This window comes from Nipponia nippon, unplaced genomic scaffold (assembly GCF_047370975.1).
Source record: "Nipponia nippon isolate SJK-2023a ecotype South Korea unplaced genomic scaffold, ASM4737097v1 scaffold_4, whole genome shotgun sequence".
Lineage (NCBI taxonomy): Eukaryota > Metazoa > Chordata > Aves > Pelecaniformes > Threskiornithidae > Nipponia > Nipponia nippon.
The window spans coordinates 38,491,128-38,504,496 of NW_028262358.1; the positions used below are offsets into that span (position 1 = coordinate 38,491,128).

At 44.3% G+C, this 13,369-nt stretch overlaps 1 protein-coding gene across 2 annotated transcripts in view; it reads left to right on the top strand.

Moving 5' to 3' along the window:
* Positions 1-11,747, top strand: part of SRD5A2 (steroid 5 alpha-reductase 2) — a 28,440-nt gene extending 16,693 nt beyond the window's left edge. The window contains exons 2-5 of one of the 2 annotated variants that reach the window (XM_087776124.1): positions 6,861-7,024; positions 8,940-9,041; positions 10,072-10,222; positions 10,778-11,747. In XM_087776124.1, the coding sequence (XP_087632250.1) occupies positions 6,861-7,024; positions 8,940-9,041; positions 10,072-10,222; positions 10,778-10,844 (484 nt within the window). In that variant the 3' untranslated portion in view covers positions 10,845-11,747. Of the gene's footprint in view, positions 1-6,860; positions 7,025-8,939; positions 9,042-10,071; positions 10,544-10,777 lie in introns of those variants that run through there. The other variant, XM_087776123.1, reaches the window with a different exon arrangement.
* Positions 11,748-13,369: the final 1,622 nt, after the last annotated feature.

A 13,369-nucleotide genomic window follows, 5' to 3' on the forward strand; every position in this document is an offset into this window, starting at 1 on the left:
TATTCAAATGCAGTTCTAAGGAACTGACCTTTTCTGACTCAGCACCAAGGATTCAACCTGAAGTCTGTATTTAACTGTGTGGCCAGAAGTCAAGCGCAGGTGCTGATTCCCTTTGACTATCAGTCTTTGACGGAGCTGGCTTCTGCAAGTGCTGCCATCCATGCTGTCAGCCTTCCTGGGATAGTGAATATCACTCTGGAGCTTCGCTCGTAAATGCTGGTGTTAAGCAATTGCTTATGTATTCTAGGGAGTTTATAATTTTTAACTCGTTCAGTTTGTGTGTAATGTTGTTAGATGAGTCATGAAACATTATGAAATCCTGAAGTTATCATACTGGATCAGAGCAGAGGTCCTTCACAGTCAGTACCTTGTCTTGGCAGAAGCCAATATTGGATCATTCAAAACAAAGTGCAGTAAATGGTGGTCTGTTGCCCAGGGCAGCTGCTACCTTCTGCCTCTCTTAAATGGAATACAATTTATCCCCTGAAATATGAAAATGAATATACATTCCAAACCTTTAGACTTTTCTTCTCTTTACTAAAGGATGTGTCTGTAACCTGTGGTTATCCCCCTTCTTCTCCCAGTCCTACCAAGCTTTTTATTTCAATGTTGTTTCTGTATTACATTTAACAGACATTTCTTTTCCTTGCATTCAAACTTACTTCCTTTCAGTATCATGAAAACTCTTGGTCACAGCTATTCAGCTCTCTCAAATAAATTCTTTTCTAATATTGTAAGTTATTTTTTATCTCTAATATGTCTGTTCTTATTAATCTCCAGTTCAAATTCAGCAGCCCTAATGGTTCGGTATGGCAGTCTCTCCCACGCCTCTTCTTATTTTGCCACTGAATCCTTCTGCATTTCTGCTGTCTTTCTGCACCAGTGGTGCCCAGACTTTCTGCCCTCCATTGCCCTTTTTCTCAAGAACTCCTCAAACCCAAGCATGGTGCCATCTATCTCAGGGTTTCCTCAGCCCTTCTCCCATCCCTTGATCAGATGTGTGCCTGCATCTCTTGCCCAGGAAAGATGGTCTGCTCCTGCCAGAAGTCTTCATCCAACCCTGAACATGCTACAAAGAGACCACAAAGAAAGAGTGTGCCTACGAACAGGCTTCAGGTTGGATGAATTTCCTAAGTGGGCCACAAACAGCCCAAGGATTGCAGACTGAGCAAATTTTTTTAGACAGAATACTCGGAAATGAACCTGACATGACAGGTTTACTATTGTTTTATACAGCTGAATTGTAAGTTTTTCAGTAATGTGTATATCTTTCTTGTTCCTTAAATTATAGTCACCAAAAGTTTGTCCAAAGATCTTTGGAGGAACATGGAAGTAGGATGTTTTGCATGTGGCTTGGAAAGGAGAGCTAATTCCAACTTTGTGTTAGTCATAACTAGGTCTGTAAATCCGCATGATTAAAATAAAAAAGGAGTTCTCTTGCTCCCGTCACAGTCACTGGACAACAATTTAAGAGGAGTTTACAAACTAGGCTGTGGGCCAGCAAGTGATTACAATTATCTGATGGTTTCACACAGTCCCAGTGATGCAGGAATTGGGCACAGAGTGGCCTCCCACTCCGGTGAGGAAAACGTGCCCCACAGCGGGCAGTCGCCCACTGGCACGCACAGCCACTGCGCACCCTCTGCACCGGCGGGCTCCGCAGGCAGCTGCAGCTAGACATCAGCTCCAGAAAAAAAGCTCAGCTCCTGAACTTACAGCCTTTCTTACATCAGGAGATGAGATACAATTGCGATACTGCAGTCAAGAGATCTGCCGTCTGTCCGGTACCCGCAGTGGGTATTGCCAGAGGCTTAATGGCCAGTCCGGCATTCCTGCCTGCCGGCGTTGCTGGTGTGTGTGTGACCTGGGTCGTAGCTCAGATTTTGTTCCTGAGGCTGTGGCAGCACATGTCTCACTGTGCACGCCTTCTTAGTAAAAGGGACACGGTCCACCCTGCGCAGTACAAGTGGCTGTTAATAATCTCCTTGCTCTCCTTGTTTAAATATTCCTGGCTTGTTGACCTTTTTGGGCTACTGCAAAGTAAGTGGGGAACGGCAAAGCATCTCAGGGTAGGATGTTTGAGGAGAGGAATATGAGAGGTGAGGAGGCTCTACCTCAGTTCGTGATGCTGGGGCATCTGTGGACGTCATGATGAGGGAGGGTTAAAATGCTTCGTTTCGCTTTTGAAAGTATTTTGGGGTATTTTGTTTTACTTTGCCTTTGAACTGATAGCAAGATTGCCTGCTGCTTCGAACTGACATTTTAACTGTTACATTTGTTTAAACCCAATCTGGGATAACTGAAAAATTTTGAATTGGGCACAGCAAAATTAGGTTCCAGATTGTGCCCTGGTGTTGACTATATATGGAGAATAGACTTGACAGTCTTTTCCTGTAAGTATTCAATGAGAATCAGTATAACACAACTCAAAAATAGTAAAAGCTAAAAATTGCCTCAGAGTGCAATCCACAAATAACCTACAGGACTGGGCTCAGAAAGAGAAAGTGCGTGCAGATTTTAGCACAGACTCTTCAGCAGCAGATATCTTTGGGACATGTCATTTGACATCCATAAGTCTCCAGAATAATTAGAGGCTTTGTGCAGGACATCACAGCTACTCCAGGTAGAAGTTCATCATGTTTGTGAACATCTTGAGCCTTCATCCAAGCGATCAGGTATGCCAAGGGTGCCAGCAGCTCCCCAGCAATGTGATTCCAGTGACAACCTATGCCAAAGACTCCTATGCTGTTAATTGTCGGTGCAAATAAAAGTGGTTTAAGGTTGGTGTAATCTCCCCAGGTTTGGACACCAAACTTTTCAGCCTGTGCACAAGACAGATTGAAGGGAACTCCACTGTTTCATAGCAGGGAAGTCTTTTCAGGTCTAACTGATCTGTAGTTAGCGTAACACAAATCACATAGTTTTGCTTATCACCTGGGGTACAGATATTTGTGCAAACTAAGAAAATTGAAAGCAGGTCCCTAAGAAGGGAGCTGCAGCAAAGAGTCTAGAGAGGTGTCCTCTGACTTAGAGAGGCCTTTGGTTGAGAAGGTACCAATAAAGCGGTGAGAATTGCAGACAGCACCTCAGCAAGGAGTTTTCAGGGAGTGAGAAAAGGGACTGTGACATGTGCTCTCAATGTAGCAAGGTGTGTCTCCCCTGCAGAAGGGGCACAGCTCTCCTGCCTGCGTGACCCCTGCAACTTCTGCGCCCATATCCACCGCTCAGTGGAGTGTTTTCCAATGCACGGCCCCAGCCAGCTGTGGAACCAGCTCAGTGTACGCGTGAGCTGCGAGGGCCCTGAAGGCATCGCCCTCGCGGGGGCCTGGCTGCCTGGCCTCACTTGAACCACCAGCCCTCCTCACATTTTGTACGTCTGGGTGGCACAAGCGAGGAACTGCAGTGTGTGGAGCCTGGACCATGTGGAAATGGTTCTCAGGCACCACTCAGCATGTTGGTTCATCCTCACGAGGCATGCAGGGCAGGCCCTGCCCTCCATCCTCCAAGGGGAGCTGAAAAATCCCTGCAGGGACTCAGAGCAGCCCTGGTCAGGAGAAGTCCATAACTGTCTTCTGGAGGCTGGCCAGGGTCACAGGGGATGGGCCAGGGCATTCAGACAGTGCCCCAGCATGGGTAGGACAGCTGGGTTATGGCCAACACCCGCCTTCAAAGGGAGAAGGACCACATCAGCCCTGCCCGCCTTTGCAATATCTCCGATTCCTGGCCCCTAGTTCATCCCAGTTAGACCCAGGAGAGGGCCTGGTGGCAGAAGGCTAGATGGGCAGATGATACAGCAGTAGGCTGGTGACCCACAGGGTGGGAAGGAGCCAAGTGCCCCTTCTTCTTAGCCGCCAGCCCTGAGCCCTGGATCCAGTTGTCCCAGGTGTAAAACTCTTCATAAGCACTGGAAACACTGGGAGTTTCCAGACTGGAAAACATGAGCTGCTACCATCTGACCTACTGCATCTGGGCTCTGGAGAGGAGAAGACACAGCAGCAGCATAAACGTCTCCAATTAACAAGCTGTTGAAGGAGGACTGAGAGCCCACTCTTAGTGGATTACGGTAACATCTGTGAAAAGATTTCCACCTTCTGTGGAAAGAAAAACAAACCTATAGTTTCCCCCTGTTTGGGTGAGGGTCTCTGGAATTTTCAAGGAGCTGGACTAATACCTTTAAGATGAAATTTGATGCAATGATGTCAAATGATTTTCTCTTCAAAACCTGTTCTTCTGGAAAATAAATGACAGAGAAGAAGATGAATAATTTATTATTCACTTGTTTAAAAAGAAGCTGTTGGCAATGGCTTAGTCAGATGCAGTGCCTTTGGCCAGTAAGGATAATAAAGGATTAGTCATCAATATTACACTGAAAGAAAAAGGTCAAATTTATCATTGGTCTAAATCCAAAAGGCCAGTTTTTGTTCTGTTATTTCAAAATGGTGGCCTTCAGTCCCCCTTTCATTTTCACACTGCAAAATAATTCCAGTAGAGATGCAGACTCTTCCATGGAATATTTAAACCTATTAAATGTCCCCACGTTATCTCCATTGCTTTTTCAAAACCCATCAGGAATAGTTTGTGCACCCTCGAGTAGTACAAGCTGACAAATGCTGTATTAAAAGAAAGACTTAGGGCATTGTTCAGATACAGGGAACCGAATCTGGCCTCTGGATTTACAGACCCAAGGAGATTTCCTTGGAGAAGCTGCTCCACAACAAACATTCTTGGATGAAATCCTGATTTAGATTTTCAAAACTGCTATGAGGTGGGATTTCAGTGATGCCAGGATTTCACTCCCTCAACAAAAAAAAAAGCTGATGCCTCCTGGCTCCCCTGTGATTGTACTTGTACTTTGCATGCAGGTTCTTTCTGTCCTGCATCCACCGCATCCATAGTAGGTAGGTCTATGGCTGATTTTTGCCCTCCTGTTACTGCAAGATAAGTCACCTTTCAAGGGCCTATAACCTTTATCCTGCAACAGCAGCATCAGGAAGCACCATGGCAACAATCAACTTGGCTGGGAACTGAGAAATGCCAGCTCGTCCTAGAAACTTCTGTTTGCATCAGCTGTAAAAATTAAGAGACTCTGAAACATAAAAACTGGTTTTGACAAAGGATATAAAGCAGTGCAAGTCCCACTCCAATCTGCTGTATGAATTCCCCTCCTAAACTCAGTTTGTGTGATTTGATATCATTCTCTCTTCTATACAGTTTGCTTTCTCCAAGTTTCCATTTGCAAGTTTCCCTCTTTTTCTTGTAGTTGTTCAGGTCCAATTTGCCAATATTACTTTGACAGGCAGGTCAGATTGCTAAAGCTGGCCTTGCCTATTTGTAAGTCTAGCATCCCATTCCTGAAGGGCAAAACCAATAATTATTGGCAACATTACTCCAAAGAGTATTCATTTCCATACTGTAATAAATAAGACAAATGTGATACCACTGTCTGAAAAATATTTTCCATACCTCTTAGGTTTCACTATATTTAGAAATATTTAGCACTCCTGCATCACAACTGTCTTAATTGCTGGAAATCTATCTAACCTTGCTTTTGAAAGCAGTGAATACATTAACATGTTGTTGCTTGTACTCTGCTTACTCACTTTCAGACATGCTCAGTATGATTTAATCTAGATTTATAATGTTATGATATTTTATGCCTCAGCTTGCTTAAATTGATATTGGCAACCCGGGATGTGGATTACTTATCAACAATGCTTATATACTGGTATGATGAGCACCATCCCAAGCCCAAGAGGGCAAAAGAAAGAAATTAAGAGTGTAGAATTTACCACATACAGAATATAATTGGCCAGGTAAGAAAATACCTAACAAAGATGAATATAACTTCTCCATTTCACTCTCCCAAGGATGATATGGATTGTCCAAAGTGTCAAGAGGGATACACCCACCTGAACCAAAGATATATGAAAATTAAAACTATACAAGCACAAATTATTTGCTCCAACACATGTTAATGCTAGTGTTAGCACAGCTTCTGTCTAAGGAAGCCCTTGGTGCTGGAGCTGCATGGAAATCTTGGTGTTTAGCATATTAAACTTAGGGTTTTAGCTCTTCTTATTTTAAAGAAAAGTTTGAAAGCATGGAGGAGAGGCAGGGACTGGAGGCAAAGCAGCTCCCCGAAGCAGCCAACAACATACATTGCTCTGCCTCTGCGTCGGAGTGTCTGAGCAGAGCAGGACAGAGCTGCTGTGTGTTGGAGATGAGCGCAGGTCTCTGAGTGGAGCGGGAGAGGCTGGGAGAGGGGATTACAGCTTAGGCTATATACTGCAGGGGATGAGAGCGCCAGAGGGGTTTCGACATTGCCTTCAACTCCATGTGCCACCATGGGCTAAAGTGCTCAGGGATGTCCTCCTAGTTGGATCAGGAATGTCTTCTCCGTAACAAAGCTCCTCCATAGTGCTTGTGGCATAGTGACACTCGTTTAGGGAATCAATATTGCAATTGGTACTGCCCCTCGCTACTTTGGTTTGAACATCAGTGTGCCCATGTGCCTCCACAGCATCCTTTGCTCGGCCTCCTGCAGCATTACACCGAGGTCTTAAAATGAAAATGCTGTTTGTGGGCATGAGTTCCTCATTTTACCAAAAAGGGAGAAGGAAGGCAGAGAGACATTCCCGAGGCAGCAGTGAATCTGGATGAAAATGTGGGTATCTACAGTATTTCTTGTTCCCATTAGTTGCCGATCTTATTTTGTTGCAGTTGTTTTCCATTTTTTTATCTTTATTGACCTTTTTATATTTTGTGTTTTGTTAAAGCTTTTTTCCTACAGCAGAGAAGTTGCAAATACAATGTTATAATGAGTAATGTGCTGATTTTGTTTTCTTATCTATCTACCTTAGGACATTTATTTACCCCTTCTTCACCAGAGGCAGACCTTTCCCACTGCAATTGCTTTTCTTTGGCACATTATTCTGTATCTATAACGGCTTCCTCCAGGGGTACTACCTGATTTACTGTGCTGAATATCCAAACGACTGGTGCACCGACATCAGATTTACATCAGGTAATTACAGCTGCAGGATTCCCAAGATCTAATCTCCAAGCAATTTGTAAGCATTTTGAATTATGTCCTAATCTTCACTGAACATGTGAGTCAAATCAGTTGTGATGGAAATCAGCATAAAACCTGCCTGCTGGCTCAGATAAAACAAATAAATGTGCAGTGACTTTTTTTTTTTTTCTGCTAGGCAGCCACCTTTGAAGGCATACGATGTTATGTGGTACTCTCAAATCAGCAGCCTTGTTTTACTGACACCACTCCAGAGCCTCCTGCTGCTACAGGCTGTGGAGAGGCAATCTCAGGCCTCAGCTGAACGGGGCTGTGCCCTTGCTCAGCCAGAAGTGGCCGCCCAGCAGCGGCCGTGTGCAAGTGCAAATTGTGGCTTTCTCTTCCCTGCCAGGGAGCTTTGCGCTTGATGCTGCTATTCCGACCGAGGGAGAAAAGAAGGGCAAAACCCCAGCATAAATGAGGCTTTAGAGACAAAGGGCCCTTTTTTCTTGTGTAAGGCACATGGGAAGATTAGAGATCACGCACAGTCTGGTTGTATGTTAATATGGCTCCTTTATATTCTGTAACTTAATAGCCTAGCTGAATTTCACCCTGTAAAATCCCTGAGAGAATAACTGAGCAAGAGCACCTTGGTGGTATTACACATTTGGTGATGCACAGAGGATGTTTTTTAAATGCACACCTAGAAATGAAGATTAACATGGAGGTCTGAGGAAATGTTTTGGATATGACAAGTACAAAGTAACCAAGGTACTTTCTGTACCCTGTTTCAGACTGTGGATGCAAGTTCAGTCTTTTCAGACAGCATCAGATATTAAAAATCCTGGACATTGCTTAGTAAGTGCTCCCACACCCAGCAAAGAAAACACCACGTCACATAATTTGCATGATAAATAAAATACATGTTTAATGAAAAAAAAAGCAAATCAGCATTAGAAGTGCTTGAAATATTAAATAAAAACCAAACAGTATATTCTTGCCCTACAGACTCTTACCAATCTTCTGTGGCTGCTGGAAGTGTTGAGGTTTTATCAGCACTTAGTCTTTTTTCTGTACTTGGTAGCACACACCACCTCTATTTCTCTCCTTGCTTCCCAATCATTGTCAGAGGTGGTTTTCTCAGTGTCTAATGTGGCATGAAATGTAGGGCATGTGACCTGCAGAGTTTCTCAATCAAATGCCTCTAGTTTTTCAGCTAAATGGAGTACGGTCAATGAATCATTCTGGCCAGAAGCTGTCAGCATCCTTCAGCGAGTAACTGCTCCATGTGCACGCCCATAGCGCTGTTGAAGCAGCCTCGCTGGCAGTGGACTGAGCTGCGCTGAGATGTAGGTTCCCTTCCTGGCTCTGGTGATGTGCTGGATAAGTTTGTGTTATCTGTGCTCCTCTTTCCCCAGCTGTAAAATGAGAGTAATGGTACTTGCCTACAGCTCAGTGGTTACTCTGCAGTAATGTCCACAGCCGTGGCTGGCTGCCCTCGGCCAGCAGTGTCAGTTGGGTACTTTGTGCCCCCCCTTGATGTTCAATAAATGGTGACTATGGCCAGCTGGGAAGTTCAGCTTTTTCTCACACCAGCTGAAAGTGCTCTGGTCTCACCAACAAAACCGTGTGCTCAGGATGGCCATCGTTCTCTCCAGAGTTGCTCCCCACACTTAAGCTATCCAATGCAGGTGATCCCAGAGGACTGTGATCCCACAACTGACACGGGGTTATTTGTTACCAGTCACCTATGCTTCTCCTGTTCAGTAGCCTTCTTAGCAGCACCGCATCTTTTGACTTGAAGAAGAATCCACCCACCTCACGTTAGGTCTCCTATCTGCCTGCTCCAAAGATAAACCTCACATATGTGCTTGAGTAGGGATAACTAGGCAGAGCTGTCTTTCTAATCCATTTCTTGTTTTTTCCTTAGGCCTCCTCTTATTTCTGCTGGGAATGGGAATCAACGTTCACAGTGATCTCTTGCTGCGCCAGCTGAGGAAGCCTGGGGAAGTCACTTACAAGATTCCTCAAGGTATATTCTTATCCCCCACCCCCTTGGAGAAAGTAGGGCAGCAGGATAGATAATGTTTTCTGACTGAATTCACAGCAAAGCAACAATAATAGCAGAGATGCCAGTATCGTACAGGTACTCGCTTCAGGTGCCCCTCTGAGCTGCAGGGACTAGCGTGAGCTGGCTGCAGACAGTCCACGAGATGCAGCAAGAGTGTCTGGAAAACATGAGCTGTGAGAAGAGGTTTTAGGAAATGGGCTGGGTAATTTAGCGAAGATTGAAGTGGGACATAGGAAGAGAATTTTAGCCTTGTAAAAGGCAGCTGCAAAGAAGGAAATATTCTTCTCCATGCCCTGGAAGAAGAAGAAGTGGACTTACACTGCAAAAGGGAGATTCAAAGTGTAAACTTCAGGGGAAAAACTAACACCAAGGATGCAAGGTGCAGAATTTCCTTTCCATCTCCTTCAAGGTGGGGCTTGATGAGGAAGAGTGGCCGTGGGCCACAGCGGTGAACCAGAAAATGTCTAGCTCTGTAGAGCAATGTGGATGGAGAGCCAGGAGTTTCCTGGTTTTGGTGTCGACTCCTTCTGCTGCCTTGTTACAGATGGTAATATTTCTCCCCTAGAGCTTCTCACCTCCAGTACTTACCTGCCTCTTGTAGATGTTGTGATTAGCTGAGATGCAAAACTGAGATCCAGATTTTGCATTGCCCAAAGGCACTGGAGTTGCAAAATACTTTTTAGGGCCTGAAGAGAACTGACTAATGTTAATAATTTTAATTTAAATCTAATAATGGGCTTTCTTAAGTCCTTTTCCAAATGAAAATAAAATGATTGTGAAAGTGCTGGAAGCCTCTGGGTTAGAATCACCTTTGATTCTTGTTCAAGATCCTCCTTTGGCATGGCTCCACTGGCTTCAGCACAGTAGGTTTGGGTTGCTGTTATGGGCTCTGAATAAAAAGGTAGCGTATTCTGCTGCTGACTTTATGGGAAAGAACTTTCCGTGTGCATGAGACAACTGTAAAAATTACATATTTTGTCTGTCAATGCAGGGGGACTGTTCACCTATGTTTCTGGAGCCAACTATTTTGGAGAAATTGTGGAATGGTTTGGTTTTGCCATAGCAACCTGGTCCCTACCAGCCTTCGCCTTTGCCTTTTTTACTCTTTGCTGCATTGGGCCACGTGCTTATCACCATCACAGGTATCAAACTGTTTCTTGCCATACGCTGCAGCTTGCTCTTGGAGTGCAGTCTTGGAGGGCCAGGATTCAAGATAAAATTGAAAGTGAATACTATGTACAAGAAGGGTATCAGCTTATTTGTGACTGTGTTAAAGTAAGGCAGTTGGCTGGAGCCCCTGTTGAGTCAAGTGGGCCTGACAGCCTTTTAATCCGACATGAGTTACATCACTGCTTCCACCGTGTTAAAGCCCCTTTTTACTGAGCCTTGTAAATGTGAACCTTTCCTAAGGGCTCCCTTGCAACCTCTGCAGTCCTTTGCAGTAGATACAGTCACCTGCTCTGAATTCCTAAGTTTCTACTTTAGGTCTCTTAGAACCTTGACAGTATTACCAGCTTTCACTTAATGAAATAACCTGGTGTAAACAGTTTTGGAACGCTCTTTTGCAGAGTAACACACAGATAGTTACAAAGCAAGGTGGTTTGGAGGAGTTTTAAGGTTCCTCAGCTGAGCTGTATTGAAACTGTGCAGTTTCCTTGTACGTATGCAGGTTCATTTTCTTGCTTATTTTCTTTCAGGTACTATCTCAAGACATTTACGGACTATCCAAAATCAAGGAAAGCCTTGATTCCTTTTGTTTTTTAATGATTGAAATATGGACTCTGTGTTCTGTTTTTATAGGGCTTTTTTCAATTCCTAGTTTTAATGTTAGGTCTGCCTATAATCAATTGTACAAATGATAATCTGGGGTTGTAACAGACAAGAAGGTAATTTGGAACTGAAGTTCTTGTTTTTAATTACAGGGGAAATTGCACATAGCTGTGGGCAAAGGGACTCCCCAAACAACAAGTTTGCTTGTCAGTGGAGTTCTGCCTATGGAAAATGGATATATAACTGCACTGATATCAGAAAAAAAAGCATTGGCTAAAAACTGATGCAGAAAAGTAGAAAGTAAGCTCATGACTTCAGAGAAAGTCTTCAGCAGCCACTCCAATTTATAGCATTTCTGCAGCTGCTTCTTCCTGCCTCCATGCCGTAGCACACGTGCCCTCGCTCTGCTGGCACCGCCCTAGGTGTTGCCACACTTTAAACCAGAGTAGGGGTCTCCTTTGCCAGGAAAATAACTCAGCCAATTATTTTTCATCTAAAAACCAGCTTAGCTCCCAGAACCGTAATGCAAAAAGAGGATACTTGTGCCAGCACAAGGCTGGGAGCAGTGTGCCATGACACAGAGGTGATGCAAAGTACAAGGAGATGGAAGTATCTTAAGCTGGCACTTATAAGCACAATGTCTGTGCTCCTTCCTTAAGCAATACTCTCCTCACTGTCAGATGATTAATCTTCAGCCATCAGGGTTTTTTTAAATGTGCTTTGTTAAAGCAATTGCAGCTCCATTAGGATTTTTTTTCTCTTGCAAATCCAGAGCTCTTTTCAGAATAAAAATTTGTCCACTCAAAAACACTCAACTGTTATTCATAAAAAGATTTGAGATAAAAGATGTTATTCATAAAAAGACAACTAAAAAGCTCTGTGTTGAAGAAAATGTTCTCTAACACCGGCAATACACTTTGTCTACGGAGAACATTTTCAGATACTTATACTAGGAAATGATACAGAGCTATTATTGAATTTTCACAAAAACACAGGATATCTCTTCTTAATTTCAGAATATAGTTAGGAATTTTCTCAAAAATGTCATTAACCCCAATGGGAAGAGACGTCCCCACGGATGCTGATAGTTTTAGTTACCCTTTAGAGCATAAAATCCTGCTAAGAATTATGCTGAATAGCTGGAAAGAAAAAGACCAGACTGGACATACTAAACATACTACCTGCTGCTGGAGTAACCTGATTGACTGTACACAATTTTCTCCAAAACACAATAAAATTTATGTAAAACACAAAGCTGTGCTAGCCTATAACTTACTGTTTGCAGAAACAAGCCTCTGTGATGTTGCTTACCAAGTTCTGCTCACGCTGGCTTCTTCCTTCTGGGCAAACCCCCCCTTCTTTGCTCATATTATTAATTGTCTTCATTACCGAAGAGCAGAGCAGCCAGCTGAGGCTGGGTCCCATTGCACTAGTCCCTGTACAGCGCACAGGAGAGCTGGACCCTTTGCTATGCGTAGGCAAAGGTAAGGGAAGACAAAATAAGGCACAAGCAGAATTGTCATTGCATGGGCTGTGAGTTTCACATTAGCATCACAAACGTATTTTCTTTTTGTTTCCTTATTTAAATCCTCTATGTAGAAACACACTGGGAAGGGGGTTGCTGGGTCTGAAGTCAGGGACAGAAAGGCTGGAGGCAACGAGGATGCCAGCTGGGGGGGAATGGCTTCTTCCCCAGGGAGCGGATGCTGAGTGTAAGCAGCAGCCGCACTCCCCAGAGCTCCTCGCCGCAGCAGCCCCTCCTTGATGATTCCTCCTTGGGCTTTTTTCCCCCCAAAGCCTCACAAGTGATGAGAGAGCAAATAGCCTGTGGGTGCCAGTGTTCCTAGCTGCTGTCTCCTCCATCTATTTCTGAGCCAGGGGGAGAGCAGGGACTCATCCCTTGGACCAGAACAGGGCTTGTGAATGCCGAGTTCCCCCATGGGGCTGGTGGCTGCTGCCCTGCCTGCAGGGACACCAGCCTGCCCCACTGTGCACGGGCATGTCCCAGGGCAGTGCACCTGCGGCCACAATGCTCCTCAGAAATTTCTTTCATCATCCCTTATTTCTATAAGAAAAAATATATTCCCCTTGTCTCTGGGAGAAAAAAAAACAGCAGACATTTTCATATCCTTCTGCTCAAGCCTCTGGAGGCTATGTACACATATGATTTCAGAGTTGACTGTAAAGTGTTTTGAAAAGCAGCACTTTTCTCACTTTCTTCGCAATGTTCCTTTGTTCTGCCAAAATCTAACAGAAGTGTCCTCCGCTGGTAAGCATTTAAAATAATAGCTCATTCCTTTTCTCCCCCTTTTGCAATACTGTTTTTCTGTTTGGTTTCCTCCCATCATTCAGATTTTAGTTTTCATTTATCTTTGAGGAACATTTCTGTTTGGGTGCTGTTCCCCTAGAGAGGGCCTTCCTCAGGACAGCTCTGAGTGTTGCTGCTCTGCTAGAAAGACCTCTCTTACGTGGAGCTGATAACCCAGCCTTCATCCCTGCTGGCAGCCTGCTGGGAAAAT